The sequence below is a fragment of the Pocillopora damicornis genome, chromosome 14, assembly GCF_964200805.1.
Source record: "Pocillopora damicornis chromosome 14, jaPocDami1.2, whole genome shotgun sequence".
Taxonomy (NCBI): domain Eukaryota; kingdom Metazoa; phylum Cnidaria; class Anthozoa; order Scleractinia; family Pocilloporidae; genus Pocillopora; species Pocillopora damicornis.
Window position 1 is genome coordinate 13,267,501 of NC_142683.1, and position 18,411 is coordinate 13,285,911.

General features: G+C 38.0%; 2 protein-coding genes and 1 pseudogene across 2 annotated transcripts; all 3 read left to right on the forward strand.

The window, feature by feature from the left end:
* Nucleotides 1-1,824: 1,824 nt before the first annotated feature.
* On the forward strand, nucleotides 1,825-3,212 carry LOC113683769 (melanocyte-stimulating hormone receptor-like). Its single transcript, XM_089193581.1, has one exon. The coding sequence runs from the start codon at nucleotides 1,941-1,943 to the stop codon at nucleotides 2,844-2,846; it is 906 nt and encodes a 301-aa protein (XP_089049707.1). The 5' UTR covers nucleotides 1,825-1,940; the 3' UTR covers nucleotides 2,847-3,212.
* Nucleotides 3,213-10,202: 6,990 nt separating this feature from the next.
* On the forward strand, nucleotides 10,203-12,646 carry LOC113678074 (E3 ubiquitin-protein ligase TRIM71-like; annotated as a pseudogene).
* A 3,093-nt stretch (nucleotides 12,647-15,739) lies between these two features.
* LOC113678078 (E3 ubiquitin-protein ligase TRIM45-like) lies at nucleotides 15,740-17,850 on the forward strand. The gene has a single exon (XM_027194946.2). It carries the CDS (start codon nucleotides 15,811-15,813, stop codon nucleotides 17,836-17,838), a length of 2,028 nt encoding a protein of 675 aa, XP_027050747.2. The 5' UTR covers nucleotides 15,740-15,810; the 3' UTR covers nucleotides 17,839-17,850.
* Nucleotides 17,851-18,411: the final 561 nt, after the last annotated feature.

The following is an 18,411-nucleotide window of genomic DNA, read 5'->3' on the forward strand; positions in this document are numbered from 1 at the left end:
GAACAGAAATAATCAGAAAGTAAAGTCTGTTCATGTAAATCAGTATTACTTTCAAAAGAGAACAAATTTTTGGTAAAATTGAAACGGAAATAGAGCCCTTAGATGATATCATAAAAGTGACAACCGAATCACTCTCGAAACCAGAGTTACTCATCACTGCGCATGTCAGAAAGAGACAAGCCGTTCGGATCATGCAAAGCAATACAAACCAAATTCATGGGAAAATAAAAACAGAGTTATTTTAAAATTTGAAGGGCACCATTCCTAGTCGCTTCAAATTTTGTTAAGTGGCGTTAAGTAAAAAAAAAGGCTTAATAACAGTCTCATTGAACAATCAAATTCTGAATGTCTTTATCTTCGAAAAAAAAAACATTGAATGACATCTCAGCAGACATACTCATCCAAAGAAAAATTTTGACTAAAATTATGTAGAAATCGAGTAATTTACACGAAATTTGCTTATATAGTTTCGAAGAATTTATTAGCCTTCCCGGAAGATTCTTATTCCAAATTAGGTTTTTTTTTAAAAAAACGTAATTTGGACAGGCCTCGCTGTGTCTCCGTGTATACGATACAACAATATACGAAGGTTTCTCTATGATGTTACACGATAAGATGGACATCTTAGACAGGCTCACAAGATATTGTGGTCTTTTGGTAAAGATGATTAAAAGAAGACCCAAATTCTACCCACAACTCGTCGATGCTCAGGATCTGAAAACTTGATTCGAAATTCAGTTCCTGTTAAACCACATTGATCATTGCATAATGATGATGCAGTTTTACTTTCAAAGCCATACAAAAGGAAGTAGTGATATTGAATTCGAAAGGCATATTCGTCTTTTGTCAACTTTTCGCTTTTAACCATATCTTTATCCAATCATCATTTCGGAGAATTATTTCAATTAGTTAAAGTCTGAAAGGTTTTTTTTTTCTGACGGATAAATCTGCGAACGAAGGTACAGCACCTGTTCAACTGCGTTTTCTATCTTCTATTTTACTTTAGAGTTTTTGCTTCTTTGCATCATGTCTTTTATTTTTCCTCTTAGGCCTTAGGTAAATTTTTGATGCTTCTAACATGAAAGCTTATATTCGCATTTGTGATATTAAACACTTAACACATTGAGACGCAGGTGGCGAAGCTTGAATTTGTGAACGACCAAGGTATATTGCAAATTTACCCTTGTAAAGGAAACGCATTTTCCTTCTCTCCTTCGATTTTCTCAAGCTGTTACACGGTGGCCTTACTTAAATTTTAGACAGATGAAAATGACGTTTTAGCCCAATTTTCATAAGTAAGGTACTTTAACAATATTCACTGTATTCACTTTTGTTATGCTAAAAACTTTAATAGCAGTAGCACGGAGTTAGATGTAAAATACAAAATAGGGGTTTACTAATTACGAAAATATCATCATGAACACCGTATCTCATGGAAAAAAACGCAAGGGACGTTTGCTTGATTAAGATTGAGAATGAGATTGCCATTCGCGTCTTGCGTATAATTGTTTTGCAAATGGACACCCACAAGTCCAAAAATTTGTATGTGAATATTTTGAATTGGAAAGAGCGAACACACAAAAAAAGCCGACAAATTAAAGGCAAAAATTATCATCTTTTCATTCTCCATTCCCACGTTAATGTAAAGGAAAAACCATTCAGGAAAGGAAGTCGTTACAGGTATTAGGACTTTGAGAAATATAACATTTTCATTGAGGTACGGGTGCCTTTGATCATCCTAGTCATAAGTTAATGAGTATTTTGCTCATTACAAATTTATGAACTTAACTTCTAAAAGGCGACTTAATTGAAAATGACAAATTTACCGACCAAGTTCTATTCAGTGAGGCACCTTGTCTATTTTTCAGTGGTAGTTTAAGCTCTCGAGGAATCCAGATAGTCAATGTTTCCGCTAAAAGACTAAAGCAGCGTCGTCGAAGATGTACAACGGAAACTTGAGTTCCACTGGGAATTCAGCTGATATCAGAGTCAAATTTCAAGCAAATGCATCATCATATGGAAATATTGTAGCCATAAACTGCATTATAAACGGGATCATGATGCTTGTCTCCATTCTAGGGAACTGTTTGGTCTCCATCGCCATATGGAAGACATCATCACTTCGGTCTCCTTCCACAATGTTTCTTTTTAGTTTGGCTGTTTCTGATCTTCTGGTCGGTTTAATAGTTCAGCCAGTTTACATCGCCAAATCTCTAATAGATGTATATTTCCTTCAAATTCTTACAGCCCTGATGGCGTTTGCTGCATGTGGGGTATCGCTCGGCACAATGGCCGCCATTAGCCTTGATCGATTCTTGGCCCTCCATTATCACTTACGATACAACGCATTGATGACGTCGTTTCGTGCTACATCTGCGTTATTGACCATATGGATTGCAACTTTTCTTCTATCGTGTTTGATATTTTGGGACTCTTCAATCTACATTGCCGCTTTGACCATTTTAATCAGTGCGTATCTGATAACCTCGGCTAATTTTTACGTTAGAATTTATCAGATTGTTCTTAAGCATCGTTCACAGATTCAACATCGAGAACCTGGTAATCAACAGCTTTCAGTCGGGCAACTCTCTAGTCAGAAAAAGTTGATCGGAAGCGCTCTGAGCACGTTTGTATTTTATATCTGTACTGTTACTTGTTATCTACCAAGGTTTATCTCATTAACACTTACAGATACTAACACATACAAGAAGACAGCTTGGATCTTGGCGGATACCCTGATATTTTTTAACTCAGCTATAAATCCTCTTTTGTATTGTTGGCGTCTACCTGATCTCCGTGCTGCAGTTGTTAAAGTATGGAGGGAATTTTTCGGCGTGCAAAATTAAGGAAAGACACTCATAACATTTCTGCTTTGGATGCATTCACAAAATATTCTTCGTTTTGACTAGTTCAGTCTTCATATTTTACAACAAACAATAGAAATTTTCCATCCCTTAATAATGCAACATAGACTTGGCAAGGAGGATATAACCCCTTAAAACAAATGTGTGGGGCAAAACCTCTGAGTTTAAGTGCAAAAAATACCACTCAAGCATTTTCTTGCCTCAGTGGCATTCTGTATAATTTTGAAATTTATGGTTCCACTGGGGTTTTTGGCTCGTACTAACAGTTTGTAAAATGTCGGAATTCTTGTAAAAACAGAATTAGACAAAAATAAAACAATAAAAGTAACATCGTTCATTGATTTGGGCAACTATTCCTTTTATGATGTATCGATGAAATGTTACTCTCACCTGTAATTTTGTCAAATAATAAGGTTGAACGTGTTTAATAATAAGAATAGCCACTCCTCTACCACATAATGGAAAAATTGCGCAATAGTACCCAGTGGTCATTGGACCCTCAACACCATGACAACTAACTGTGATCCAATGAGGTGTTCACATGCTGATCACGCGTGTTATCTTGATGATGATTGACGTTGTCATGAACGGACAGGGCCGGGTCACATGATGAACCACGAGATTTTTGCTTATAAAACTCTTTAGTCAGTCGTTTTGTATTTCAACGTGTTTGGATTACGATCACCTGGAGCATTATGGCGCAAACGCTCAAAATACTCACACTCAGGTTAATTAAGGCCTGGGTCAAAAATGATTTTCGCCTCCAGTGCCCCCCCAGCAAGGTTCGCGGAATTCGCGTGGACTGCGCGAGTAACCATAGTTACTTGGAATCAAGATCGCGTAGTTCGTGAACGGCATCCGCCATTTTGAAGTGTCGGCTTTGCATTGGGTTTTCCCATCTTCGATGGTGAATCCGACAATTTAGAGGAAGACATCAAAAGAAGGTAATAAAATTTTCTTTGCTATCTTCATTTCCTCAAAAAATGGCATGATATCGCTATCTTAAAGCCAAAGAGAACCATTTTGAACCTACGAAGACTTCTAAACACCGCTCTTAACATGTTCATCGACTTCACTGCAAATACAATGCAACATGAATTTATAATATAGCGCTCATTTCTAGAGCTCAATAGCGTTTTACAATGTTTGTGACTTATGCATAGAAAAAAGTACTACTTTTTGTAACAAATGCATAGAAAAAAGTTTCATTGTGGATATACCATTCAATTTTGAAATTAAATTTAGCTTGATAAATCCTTTATCATATCATGATGTGTATACTTATAGTGTCTATCAAAATTTAGGCTTTTGAATGCTTTGGAAACAATTTCTCCAAGAAACAGATGAATTTACTTACAAAAGTAATCCCCCAAAGCAGTTGTTAGCTAAGTTTAATTGCTACTGAACACTCGCGTGTCAAAATGGCAGACACTAAGTTGAATACGTGACTGCGAGTTTTCAAAATTCCTACCTCTTAAACAGTTTTAATTTGTCTTTTTTCCAAATAAATAGGAACCTGTAGGAATACTTTCATTGACAGCGGTTGGAACCAGGTAAAGGCTAGGATGTTTTCGGGCGAAAACCATGATAGAGGAAGCAGTTTCGCAGAGACAAAACTTGATTTAATCTGCCTAGCACATCTCTCTTTTTTTTGGCAGCCATTCCAAGTGGGAAAACAATGAAAAATGTCTCAAATATTCATAGCGATGACTGCATTTTGATTTGCCTTGTGTTTAGTGCTGGGAATTTGCTCAAGAAAGCAGCCGACGAATTTGGCGCCTAAATTAACTGTTTTTGGCTGTTGAGAGTAACATATTACGCTACCACAATTCAGTCCGAGAGAGATGGTAGTGATACACATTTCTGCCAAGTATGAGAAAAATCCCTCGCAAAATGGCTAAGTTATTCTCAATTTTGTAAAAAATATGGGTTAAAGGCAGGGTGACCCAGGCCTTAATTAACCTGAGCAGACGCATACACAAGTCGTATTGTTCGCGGTTAATCCACACTAAAAGATGTTGTTGAGCGGTAAATTTGAAACGGATTGAGTCGCGATCGCTTGAAAGCTATGAAAGCCTTGAATGCCTTGTATACCTTGTATGCCTTGTATGCCTGGTACGCCTTGTACGCCTTGCATGCCTTGTACGCCTTGTATTCTTTGTACGCCTCGTACGCCTTATACGCCTTGTACGCCTTGTATGTCTTGTTTGCCTTGTATGCCTTGTATGCCTTGTATGCCTTGTATGCCTTGTATGCCTTGTATGCCTTGTATGCCTTGTGCGCCTTGTGTGCCTTGTATGCCTTGTATGCCTTGTATGCCTTGTGTGCCTTGTATGCCTTGTATGCCTTGTATGCCTTGTAGGCCCTGTTTGTAGGCATTCCTCATTCCTCATTCCTCATTCCTCATTCTCCATTCTCCATTCCTCATTCCTCATTCCTCATTCTTCATTCGCCATCCTCATTCCCCATTCCTTATTCTCCATTCCCCATTCCCCATTTCCCATTCCCCATTGTTCATTCCTCATTCCTCATTCCTCATTCCTCATTTTCCATTCCTCATTCCTCATTCCTCATTCCTCATTCCTCATTTCTCATTTCTCATTTCTCATTCCTCATTCCTCATTTTTCATTCCTCATTCCTCATTCCTCATTCCTCATTCTTCATTCCTCATTCCTCATTCCTCATTTCATCATTCTTCATTCATCATTCCTCATTCCTCATTCCTCATTCCTCATTCCCCATTCCTCATTCCTCATTCTTCATTCCTCATTCCTCATTCTTCATTCCTCATTCCTCATTTCATCATTCTTCATTCATCATTCCTCATTCCTCATTCCTCATTCCTCATTCCTCATTCCTCATTCTTCATTCCTCATTCCTCATTCTTCATTCCTCATTCCTCATTTCATCATTCTTCATTCATCATTCCTCATTCCCCATTCCTCATTCCTCATTCCTCATTCCACATTCTTTATTCTTCATTCCTCATTCCTCATTCCTCATTCCTCATTCCTCATTCTTCATTCTTCGTTCTTCGTTCCTCGTTCCTCGTTCCTCGTTCCTCGTTCCCCATTCCCCATTCCCCATTCTCCATTTCCATTCCCCATTCCTCATTCCTCATTCCTCATTCCTCATTCCTCATTCCTCATTCCTCATTCCTCATTCCTCATTCTTCATTCCCCATTCCTCATTCCTCATTCCTCATTCCTCACTCCTCATTCCTCACTCCTCATTCCTCATTCTACTTTCCTTATTTTAAAGATAGCCTTGTCTGGAAGAACTCTCAGCTATAATATCCGCAAGACTTACAATTCCACTTGGAGACAAAAACCTTTTGACTCGAAGTTAGCCCAGGTCTTTCAAGTTCCGTCAGTTTCAAGCTTTTTTTAAGAAAATATATCTTTAATTAAGTTTTAATTCAAGAACGATTTATGACTGCAAAATTTCACATGTATAAGTAGTCAAGAAGCGCAAGAGGTAAGGTGACAACTGTTTTTAAAAATGGTCATCTACTGGGTAATTACGTCATAATTAGTGGTGGTTACTGATTTTCTAACTAAGCTTAAGTATTAGCTCTAAACCATTTTGAAAAATACTGCTAGATTTGGTTCTATATCATAAGGCGTGAAAAACTAGGAATGCATTGAATAAATGAGGCTTAAAAGTTATTTCCAGTTTGTTGTTATGAATGATTAGAAAGTGACTTCCAGTTTTAAATATAAATAAAATTTCGAGATAGTTATTTCAGATAATTGGCTATCAGGAAACCGAAGCTGAGGCAATAAAACTCTTACCCCTTTTCTCCTCATGCGACAAAAACTGGGATAAGCTTTGGTATAGTGAAGAGTCACTAGCTTCATAATTTTTAACCCTTGCAGACTTGAACACATTTTTCTTTTTTATTCAAATGTATCAAAACCCGTAATCACCAAAATTGCAAAAGCTTGTTCCTATATAAACTCGCTAAAAGATTTTTGATCACATAAACCCTTGAATCTTTTAAGATTGCAATAAATCTCGCTACAAGGGGCCCCTTAGGCGAGTATGTTTTGTAGCCTTTATCTTTTGCAAATTATGCGTAGCACATATGCATGTGTATAAGACGAAACTTGAAAGAAACAGTTCTCTTGCGTATTATCACATGATCTACACTGGAAAAACCAAATTAAACCTAAGGTCTATTCTTCAATGGGTCGAGATTTGATGGAAGTCCTGGCCGTAAACATTATACTTTTATTTCAGTAAAACGTACATTCATCACAGCTGCAAATTTTGGAAAGAGAAGTTTCAGAGAGGAAACGTCGCAGTTATTTTCTTCTCGTAGTAAAATTTACCCTTCCTAGTGAGGAAAAGACATAACGATAAACCAATAGAAAATAAACAAATAAATTCGTCAACAAATAAAAAATCTGTCAAGTAAACAAATAAATAAAACTTGATTGGAAATAATTGTCGTCCCAATTCTGCAACTAAACCATCAGCAACGTAGGTGCATTGTTCAGTAATTAAATCATTTGTACAAAACTATATGGGACAAACTAATTTAAGTGCTTATTGAACGATTAACACGATGGAAAATCAGAAATCACCGCAAATAATTCACTTTTTGCCTGCTTCATTTGATGCTCACATAATTTGTCTCCGTTTACAAATATACATGAATTACTATTGCGGACCTATTTCTGCAGGAAATCTCTGGGTCAGTTTGGACAAATAGTCTTGTTTTTAATATATTAAAGTTCACACGGCAACCAGGTGGACAATTAGACATGGTTTGGTGCTACTCTGGTTTACAGATTTAATAAATGTAACCGAAGAAGTTACAATTCATAGACCCAACGTTTCGGCACTCCCGTCTAGTGCCTTCATCAAGGGTGATCTAAACGCTGCAACAAGAGGTCCTTTTATATGATCACTAATTAGCTGCCTTTTTTTCTGACGAGGAGTAAATAGGCGTCAAGAAGCAAGCCGCCATCGTCACGATTTAAAGGAGCGTGGGCGGAGTTAACATGCTAAGCCTCCAAACAAAGGCGCTGGTGGTAACGCAGATTAGAGGTGATAATTTTGGAATTATCCCACCCAATTGTATGGTCAGTTAGGCATGTGTACTCCGATAAAGCTGAATCTTCCTTTTTGCGAAAGAAAACCGCTTTTTGATGCTCTTTCATACGTATACCAAACTGACGTTGGTCTGTCCGATGTATTCGTTGTCACAGTCATTGCAAGGAATAACATAAATGGCGTCGGTTCGTTGTTCTTTCTTGACAGGATCCTTAAGTTTAGCGAAAATATGCCACAAAGTCTGAAAAGGTTTTTTGAGCAACTTTAACGTTGTGGCTATTCAAAATTCTCTTGATGGGTTCTGCAACACCTTGAATGTAAGGAATAACAGCAAAACCAGTCGCTGGCTCCCTTTCATCAAGAGTGTTACTGGTTGTAACTGGTTTATGGCAGTTACGGAGGAAGGTTTTTGTCTAGCCATTTGCCATTTGATGAAGGTACTAGACAGGAGTGTCGAAACATTTGGTATATGAATGGTAACTTCTTCGGTTAGATTCATTAAATCTTTAAACCAGAGTAGCATTAAACTATGTCTGCCAGGCTTCTCTTGATTAAGACAAGAGAGGATGATCCTCTTTTGGTTGAAAGGAATATACCCCTGGCAATTTTTGTTTGTTGAGATGAACGTCGGATGCATAAAACTGTGATGAGTTTTTCATATAACCATTTAATGATTCGACAATTAAACAAATTCTAGGATATTGAAAAGCATATGTTAAAAAATAGAAATAGTCTTTAAAAACAGCTTTCGAGTTTTTTAAAAGAAAATAATTCATTTTCTATTTACCGTATCTGAACGATTTCCTCAAAAACATTAGCGTCTTGTCTGCACTTTAAAAGTTCTCTGGGAATGACTAATCCAAGACAGACTCCTTATAATATAGATGGGAAAGATAGTCGAATGTCTCGCCACAAGAAAGCAAAAAACAAATTGTCGTTCCTCATCTAAATTTTTTCCACCCATAGGGCCCCGAAGCTTTCCCTTCAGAAATCCATGACTTCTTGATCCGCCATTAACAACAACACTCAAACGAGGTACTAACAATTTCTAAAAAAAAAGCTGTCCGACAGCTATTAATCACCACAGTAAAAAACAGCATGCAGATAAAAGTCTACCGTTACAACTACATCAACTGAGCCAAGGAACGTGATAGGCCAGAAAAAGATCCAATTAAATGAACATTGTCTTGTTTTCTAGGAATTTGAAACAAAGGCCAAGTGTTTAAATTGTTTGTAAGTATTATCCATCCTTATGTGGAGTTACATGCAAAATTTCTTCCTCGAAATGCGCACCGATAATAGTCTGAGAACTTAAAGGAAAATCTCAGCACAATATTGTCCGTGAAAGTGACAGACGTTCCTTTATCCTACGCAGAAGTTATCCTTTGAGTAAATAGACGAGTTGTTTGCCAATCAAATGTTGTTAGTCTGATTTTGGGTTTCGTTCTATCAAATATTCTATAGTTTAACCAGCGATCGGCGGGTTTTCTTTATTTTTCTAAGAAGCGTAACATGAACGTTGGAAGCTGCGACCGAGTGGCGGAGAGTATAACAAGGAAAACTGAAAATAATTGATCGCAAGTTACCTTTCGAGAGACAAACAACTCTTCAACGGATCATCTGGACCTGCACTCAGGTTATGAAACATCAGTAACTTCTATTGCCAACAGATCCCCACGGATAAACTCACTCGACACAATCCTTTGTTACTCTCTAACCTTCGTGTAGCCGTACCCTTCCCCCCCTCCCCCATGGTAAAACGGAAGCCTCCGTTTCACCTTGGCGGGGGGAGGGTACGGCCACGCGTAGGCTAATTACTCTCGAGCTCAACTGAGCAACAACAACGAAAAAAACAAATAATTAGGGAAACAAAAAATTGTCCTACATACTGGACCAGTGCCATTGCTTTTTCCCCTTAACTCATGAACATTTGGGCGAAGGTTGATTCGACATTTCATTTTAATTATACGATCAATTTAATTTATTATAAAATCACACTTTGTTACATTTATGGTTTTAATCGCTTTTATCTGAAAGCACCTTAAGTTACCCATTTAACGACTGTCTTAGAATGGAGGTTATACCTCAGACAACAAAGTCTGTTCATCATTACGTCCCAAGGAAAGGTTAGCTAAGCCCTCGTATTTGATTGGCCAAAAGACGTCTGTTGTGACTGTGTTGTTTTCTCGGAAACAAAGAAATATCTCTGATTTCGTATGGGTGTTTTGACAGGGCTTGAATCATGAATACGTTTCTTACAGTTTAAGACGATCGTTATGAATCCTCTCTTTACGTATCTCAAGAAACAAGTTACTTGCTCGATTTTTCTCGATACCTAAACTGAGCCCAAAGCTATATCATGTTTTCACACAAGAGTGAACCAGAAACAAGGTAAATTCCGATGCCCCGGTTGTCAGGCAGAAATAGATTAACCTGAAAGAAAATCGCTTCGATCGTTTGCCGAACAGCTTTTTTCACTAAAGTCTGTTAGGGCTCCTTGAAGCGGAAGATCGCGATGCCATTCCAAGGCAACAACAGGACACTTGCTCGCAACATTCGAAAGAAAGAGTACAATATTACTGCTCCTCGTGTGAGGCGTGTATTTTTCCAATTTGCGTCATTGAAGACCACCGAGGCCATGCATTTGATGTGCTTGAAAAAGCAGTGCAAGAGGAGAAGAAAAACATCTTATCGGCTGTCGAGACCATCAAGGAAAGGGCAAACTTGTTTGGAGCAGAGTTGAAATAATTAGAGAAAACTTCAATGGATGTGGAATTGTTTATCGCAATCGCTAAACAAGAAGTGTCGGAGGCAACTGAACACGTGATCACAATGACGCGACAACAAGAAAACAACTCTTAGAGTCTTAAGAATGACGCGTAGGAAGACAATAGAGCGAGTCGACTCGGCTAAACAAGAAATGGAATATCTGATGAATAAAATTAACCAAACAGCTGAATTTGCGGAGAATCTGGTGCAGAGAAGATCATCTGTGGATATCATACACAACAAAAACAAATTGAAACTTGAAGAGCTTCGTGGAGTCGAAGTTCCAAAACATTGCAAGACTACATTTATCAAATTTACCGCCGCATTGCAACACAACTTTAAACAAGGTTCTATACAAGTCTCCGAGAAGCCGACAATCGCAGCCAAATCAAGTCTAGAAGGACTGGATCAAACTTTTCAGATTGGGGTATAAGCAAAGTTTACGTTATGCCCACGGACATCTGAAGGAGAGATGAGTGACTACGCTGAGGATCAAGTCGAATTCCTCGTAACACCCGCCAAACATGTGACAAACGTGACTGTTGATAAGGAATATGACGGAAATGTTAGGCTGAACTTCACTCCCAATGTACCTGGGGTCTACAGCATTGAAGTGAAGATTAATGGCGATAAACTACCGACCTGTCCCATGACTATAAAGGTAAAAGAACGTGAACTTGTTGTGGTCGGTGAATTGAAGCTAAAGCTCTTTCCATGGGACACACCTCAACTGTTCCCTAGAATTGCTGTGAGTACAGAAGGCCAGATAGTTGTGACAGATAACTTAGGCCACTTTCTTTATGTTTTTGACAAAAAATGGTAACTTTTTTAAAAAACTGGAGGCAAGGGTGGCAATACAGAACAATTTCAGTACCCCGATGGCATTTCGTTTTTAAATGACAACGAAGTCCTAATTGTAAATTACTGCAGTAATAGAATACAAAGACTTAATATTCAGGCAGGAATTGTAGTGAAAAGTTTTGGTAAATAAGGAAGAAAAAAAGGAGAGCTAGGTTATCCAGTAGACGCTACTGCGGATGATAATTGTTGTAACCGAGTGGGGCAATAAAAGAATATAGTTGATGTCAAAGGAGGGAGAGTGTATTTTTACATTTGGAGACAAAGGCCCAGAGAAAGGAGGTAACCACACTGTATGAAAGCTTTTGATCATTTAGGAATATTCCTATACAAGTTTGGCAAAGAAGATTATCAAGATGGAGAATTTAAAACGCTGTATGGTTTGTTTGTAGTCAGCTCCAATAATCTTTTAGTATGTGACTCTGGCAATAACCGAGTTCAACAGCTTTCTTTAGATGATCGCTTCATAAGCAAAAGTATCACTCGTTTAAATGAGCCTTCGGTGATAAAAAGAGCATCAGATGGGCGTATTCTTGCTTCTAGCAGTCTTGAAAAAAAGGTGTACATTTTGAAATAGGCTTTTTCAAATCGCTACTTTTTGGTAGCGATTTGAATAGTCTAGACCAAGAAATTTGACAGAGAGTTCTCAAAATTACCTAGTGTAACAAAAAAACTACATGCTGTACGGAAACATTTGACAAACTCGACGTTTTTTCTCATAAGCTGAGAAGATGTAGCTGGAAAACGTTAAGACCATGTGCTACCTTTTGCAATCATTGATTGGTCAGGATTACTTAAGGCTGGAGTTTTCAATCAAAGAAAACCTATGTTAAATTAGGCTTTAATTCAAGAACAATTTCTGATTGCACAATTTCACATGTAGAAGTAATCAACAAGCACGAGAAGTAAGGTAACAACTGACGGTTTTTAAAAAATGGGCATCTGTTGCGTAATTACGTCATAATTAGAGGGGATAACTGATTTTCTAACTAAGCTTAAGTGTTAGCTCTAAACTGTTTTGAAAACAGTCTTAAGTTGTTTTCTATAAAATAAGGCGAGTCATATTAGAAATGCATTGAATAAATGAGGCTTAACAGTTATTTCCAGTTTGTTGTCGTAAATGATAAGAAAATAGCTTCCAGTATTAGATATAAATTACATTTTGAAACAAAATTAATTGAAAAAATCGTTGGGAAACATCATTTCAAACATTGCAAAATCATCAGTGCCTTGGTTTCCCTGTAAAATAAAAATAGGTTACGTCGAGATCATCTATAGTCTAATTATAGTTGGCTATCATGAAACCGGAGCTGAGGTAACAAAACCCCATACTTCTTCATGCGACAAAAACAGGGATAAGCTGTGGTAGGGAAGAGTTACTAGCCTCTTAAGATTTATCCTCACAGATTTGAACATATAATTCTGCACTATTTAAAAGTTTTCATACCCGTAATCGGCTAAACTGCAGTGATTTCATTCTCATGTAAACTCGCATAAAGATTTCTCAGTACATGTCCCTGATTGCCCAGCGAACTCGACACTAATCCCGTGGAAGAAGCAAGTGTACAAGCTTGGTTTTTAAACGTTGTGAATCGCATGTCCCACAACAATCCCAGCTCTTGCACGTATTGCAGACCTAAGAAGCTTTTCTTAGTCCTGCCACAATGGTTTGATGGATAACTCTTCGCCGGAATCACATGACCAGAAATTTTTACATTATTGTTCTTTCTACCACTTCTTTCATCGTAAGAAATAATTTTGGAGAAAGAAATGAAAAGTTTAAAGGAATAAATGTAGTGCTTTTTCCATTTCTTCTATATTTGCCTTTACTAAAGAAAAAAATGACTCAAAGTTAAAGCAATAAATAAATAAATGAATAAATAGATGAATAAAAAATGATGATAAAATGTTTAATAGACAAATTAATGAACTTCCCTCCCATTTCTTCCACCAAACTATTAGATATGCAGACACATTGTTCATTAACTGAATCTTTTGTGTAAAACTAAATGGAACAAATTAACAAAAGTGCAGTGCTGAATGGACAGTTAACACCATGGAAAATAAATTATCCCATCTTAGTGCTTTATTTGGTGATCAGATAATTTGTCTGCGTTAGCAAATAAACATGAATTACTATTGCGGACCTATCTCTACAGAGAAACTTCTAGTCAGTTTAGACAAATGGGAAGTATCCATAATTAATATGAATATATCAGTGGACATTTTTTTTTGTTGAGATAAAGATCCAGCGCAAGAAAATTTAAAGAGTTCGTAGTTCGTTTTTACCTCTCCACTCGCTCCATACCCCTCCCCTCCTCTCCCCCTCTCCCCGATTTCTCGCGAAAAAAGTGCGAGCGAAACGGGAAAGGAAATAAACAAGCGACAAGTGGCTTATTTGCATAAATTAGCTCGCGTGCCTTGCTGCATGACCTGAAGATACAAAATACTCTCATTCCCTCACGATTACTGATGTTGTTGAACAACATACTCTATTCAATAATAAAAGCTACAGCACTTACAACAAATAAGAAATAATTCAAACTGTCCGTTCATGTTTAATCATCTCACCTCGATTAGCAATTGTCGATTTTATTATAGTGACGGCGTTACGTTTCGATGATAACTCTGTCCATTAAGATTAAAACTATTAAGTATGATTTGCATCGTCAACTGTTACGAGTAAATTGAAGTATCGTCTGTTATTTCTTTAACCTTCGATTCACTTGTTGCTTCCCAGTTCTACAAATTGTATCTCGCTTTAAGAGCCTTAATGATTCGACAGTCAATCAAATTCCAGGATATTGAAAGGAATATGTTTAAAAAATAAGTTTCACGGCGACAGATAAGCAGTTGTAAGTAACAAACTGAAGAGGTCAACTAACCTATTGAATTTGATCAGTCAAGTCATGACAGATTTCACTCTGTTTTCTCGGAAATCTATATATAGTCGTAAAAAGCAGCTTCAAGGTTTTTCAAAATAAAACTATTTATTTTCTGTCTTCAGTCACTGATGTCCTCAAAACCATAAGCGTTTAGATATCTGTGCTTTCAAAGATCTCAGGGAATGACTAAACCGAGGACAACCTCCTAATAAGATAGATGAGAAATACAGTCCAATGTCTCGCCAGAGGAATGTGAATTATTATGTCGGTCTCAGCTAATGACGTTGTTGTCAGTCAAATTTCTTTGACCCCCGAGAAGGGGTTGCCACTGACGACGGAATAACTGAGAAAACACGAGGAAAGGGAGGAGAAGGGAAGGAGGCATTGATTACATTTTAAAGAACTATAAAGGCCTAATCTCGTACTTAGATCCTCCCGATTGTAACTGTAACTGTAACTGAAACCGCTTTGCCGTGATAAAGGCTAAAAGATTTGTAAAATGAATCCGTTACGAACGTTTTGTGCTTTTTTAGAATATTTACGTTTCTCATTTAAATCTTTCCCTCTTGTGAGGTACCGAAGTTTACCCTTCAGTTTAAATCCATGAATTCTTTCATCTTTATCCAACGGCAGATTTTCAAAAATTTTAAGCCTCTTAGCAAGACAACTGTAAAGTCACTTCAATCATTTCGCAATAGATGAACAGTCTAACTTCATAGACGTCAACGGAGCCAAGAAGTGACAGCCTAAGCAATAAAGTAGTTGACGGCTGACTTTGTTCTGTTTTCTAGGAATCTAAAACAAAGTCGGTTTGTTTAAACATTTTTACGCACTGCCCATCCTTTTGATAAGCTTCAGGCAATTTAACATTTCTTGCTCGCACTCCTCCAAATGCCCATCGACGACAGCCTCGAGAAGAACAATCTCACCATAAGATTTGCAGTCTTACTGTGAAACGATTGAGTTGTACAAACTTCTGAGTGAGAGTGGCCCTTGAAACAACTGTTGTCCGTGACAATGTCAAACCACTAGAATAACTTAATTTCGTTCTATAATAAATCTCGTACACGAAACCTCGTTTGCTGTGTTTTTCCAAATCCCATCTAGTCAAATTCCTAGCTGTCTATAATTGCTTTTATTTCAAGCAACTTTAATTAAGCTAAGTTTAGTTGTCTAAAATCGAGGCTTCATCTCAGGCAACAACGTATTTTTATCATTACAAAAGGGCCAGCTAAGTCCTGAAATGCAATTGGCTAGAGGAAGTCAGCTGTCATAGACTTTGTGCTGATTTTTCTCGGAATTCGTATGAGTGTTTTCACAGGGCTCGTCGCCTTAATAACACATCAATTAACTACAGTTTAAGGCGATCGTCATGAATCCTATCGCGAAGAACCTCAAGAAACAACTCACCTGCTCCATTTGTCTCGATACCTACACCGAACCCAAAACTATATCATGTCTTCACACATTTTGCTGTGAGTGTTTAGAGACACATGCAAGAGTGAGCCAGAGACAAGGGAAATTCCGATGCCTCGAGTGTCAGGTAGAAATCGATTTACCGCAAGGAAATCGCTTCGACCTTTTGCCTAACGCCTTTTTTCATAAAAGTCTGCTGGGTGTCCTTGAAGCGGAAGATCGCCATGCCATTCCGAGGAAACAACAGGAGACTTGCTCGCAACATACGGAAGAAAGAGTACGATATTACTGCTCCTCGTGTAAAGTGTATATTTGTCCGATTTGCGTTGCGGAAGACCACCGAGGCCATGCGTTTGACGTGCTTGAAAAAGCAGTGCAAGAAGAGAAGAAAAAGATCCTGTCGACTGTCGAGACCATCAAGGAAAAAGCAAACTTGTTTCGAGCAGAGTTAAGAAAATTAGAGAAAACATCAGAGGATGTGGAAATGATTATCGCAATCGCTAAACAAGAAGTGTCGGAGGCAACTGAACACGTGATCACAAAGACGCGACAGCAAGAAAAGAAACTTTTAGAGACCTTAGAAATGACACGTAGGAAGAGACTAAAGCGAGTTAACTCAGCTAAACAAGAACTTGAATCTCTGGTAAAACAAATGAACCAAGCAGTTGAACTTGGGGAGAATCTTGTACAAAGATCAACTGTGGATATCATACAGGACAAAAACAAATCGAGGCAGAAACTTGAAGAGCTTCGTGGAGTTGAAGTTCCAAAACATCACCAGGCTACATTTGTCAAATTTACCGCCGCATCGCAAGACAACTTTAAACTGGGTTATATTCAAGTCTCCGAGAAGCCGGATATCGCAGCTAAATCAACTCTAGAAGGACTGGATCAAACTTTTCAAGCTGGTGTAGAAGCAAAGTTTACATTGTGCTCAGGGACATCTGGAGGAGCGATGGGTGTTTACGTCGATCTCAAAGATCAAGTCGAATTGCTAATAAAACCCGCCAGAGATGTGACAAACGTGACTGTTGGTGAGGAAAACGACGGAAATGTTAGCCTGAAGTTTACACCCAAAGTACCTGGGGCCTACAGCATTGTAGTGAAGATTAATGGCGATAAACTACCGACCTATCCCATGACAGTGCAGGTAAAAGAACGTGAACTTGTTGTGGTCGGTGGGTTGAAGTTAAAGCTCTCCCCAAGGGACTCGCTGGAATGGTTATATGGAATGGCTGTGAATACAGAAGGCCAGGTAGTTGCCACAGATAACTTTAGCCACTGTGTTTATCTCTTTGACAAAAATGGCAACTGTTTGACAACGATTGGAAGCAAGGGTAGCAATACAGGACAATTTCAGTGCCCTGATGGCATTTCGTTTTTAAATGAAAACGAAGTCCTGATTGCAGACTCGGGCAATTGCAGAATACAACGACTTAATATTCAGACAGGAACTGTTGTGAAAAGTTTTGGACAAGAAGGCAGAGGAAAAGGAGAGTTTGGCTGGCCAAGAGACGTTACTGTGAATGATGGAGAACGAATTGTTGTAACCGAGTATGGCAATGGTAGGATACAGGTGATGTCAAAGGAAGGAGAGTCTATTTTCACATTTGGAGACAAAGGCCCAGAGAAACTCCATCATCCTAACTGTTGCATTCTTCACAAAAACATGTTTCTCGTATCTGATGCAAGTAACAACTGCATCAAAGCTTTTGATCAAACAGGAACATTCTTATACAAGTTTGGCAAACAAGGGAATCAAGATGGACAGTTTAAAACGCCGCGTGGTTTGCTTGTAGACAGCTCCAATAATCTTCTAGTATGTGACATTGGCAATAAGCGAGTTCGGCAGTTTTCTTTAGATGGTCGCTTCATAGGCAGTAGTATCACTTGTTTAACTAGTCCTACGACGATGACAAAAGCACCAGACGGGCGCATTCTTGTTATTAGCTGTGAAGAGAAAAAAGTGTACATTTTGAAATAGACTTTTTCAAAAGTGAACTTTGCTTCTTGAGCCGCTCCGGCCTTGCCTGTGTTTTGTTTTATTTTTAATGCTTTTTTACTACTTCTATAGAAGAACTTTTAGCGATAACATCCGCAAGACTTGGAGACAAAAGTCTTTTGGCTCGAAGTAATCATCCCAGGTCATTCAAGTTTGTCAGTTTCAAGCCGTTTTAATCTTCTTCATTCCTCACCACTTAACCATCCATGTTTCTTCTCGGCTTACTGATATCCTCTAAAATTGTTTTTTCTCTGATCTAAAGTTTTTTCTCTTTAATTTCGAAGTAGTTCTGCGCATCATTGGTAGAAATTTGAATAATCTAGAGCAAGAACTTTAACGGTGAGTCATCAAAAATGTGTAAGGGTAGCAGAAAAACTACATGCTGTATAGAAACATTTAACAAATTTGACTTTTTATGGGCTGAAGAATATAAAGCTGGAAAACTTTAAGACCATGTGCTGCTTTTTGTAATCACTGATTGGTTAGAATAGATTAAGTTCGCGTTTTTTAATTTAAGAAAATATATCTTTAATTCAACTTTAATTTAAGAACAAT

Bases quoted from the DNA above. Each gene is read 5' to 3' on its own strand.
- LOC113683769 (XM_089193581.1), top strand. From the start codon at position 1,941: ATGTACAACGGAAACTTGAGTTCCACTGGGAATTCAGCTGATATCAGA.
- LOC113678078 (XM_027194946.2), top strand. From the start codon at position 15,811: ATGAATCCTATCGCGAAGAACCTCAAGAAACAACTCACCTGCTCCATT.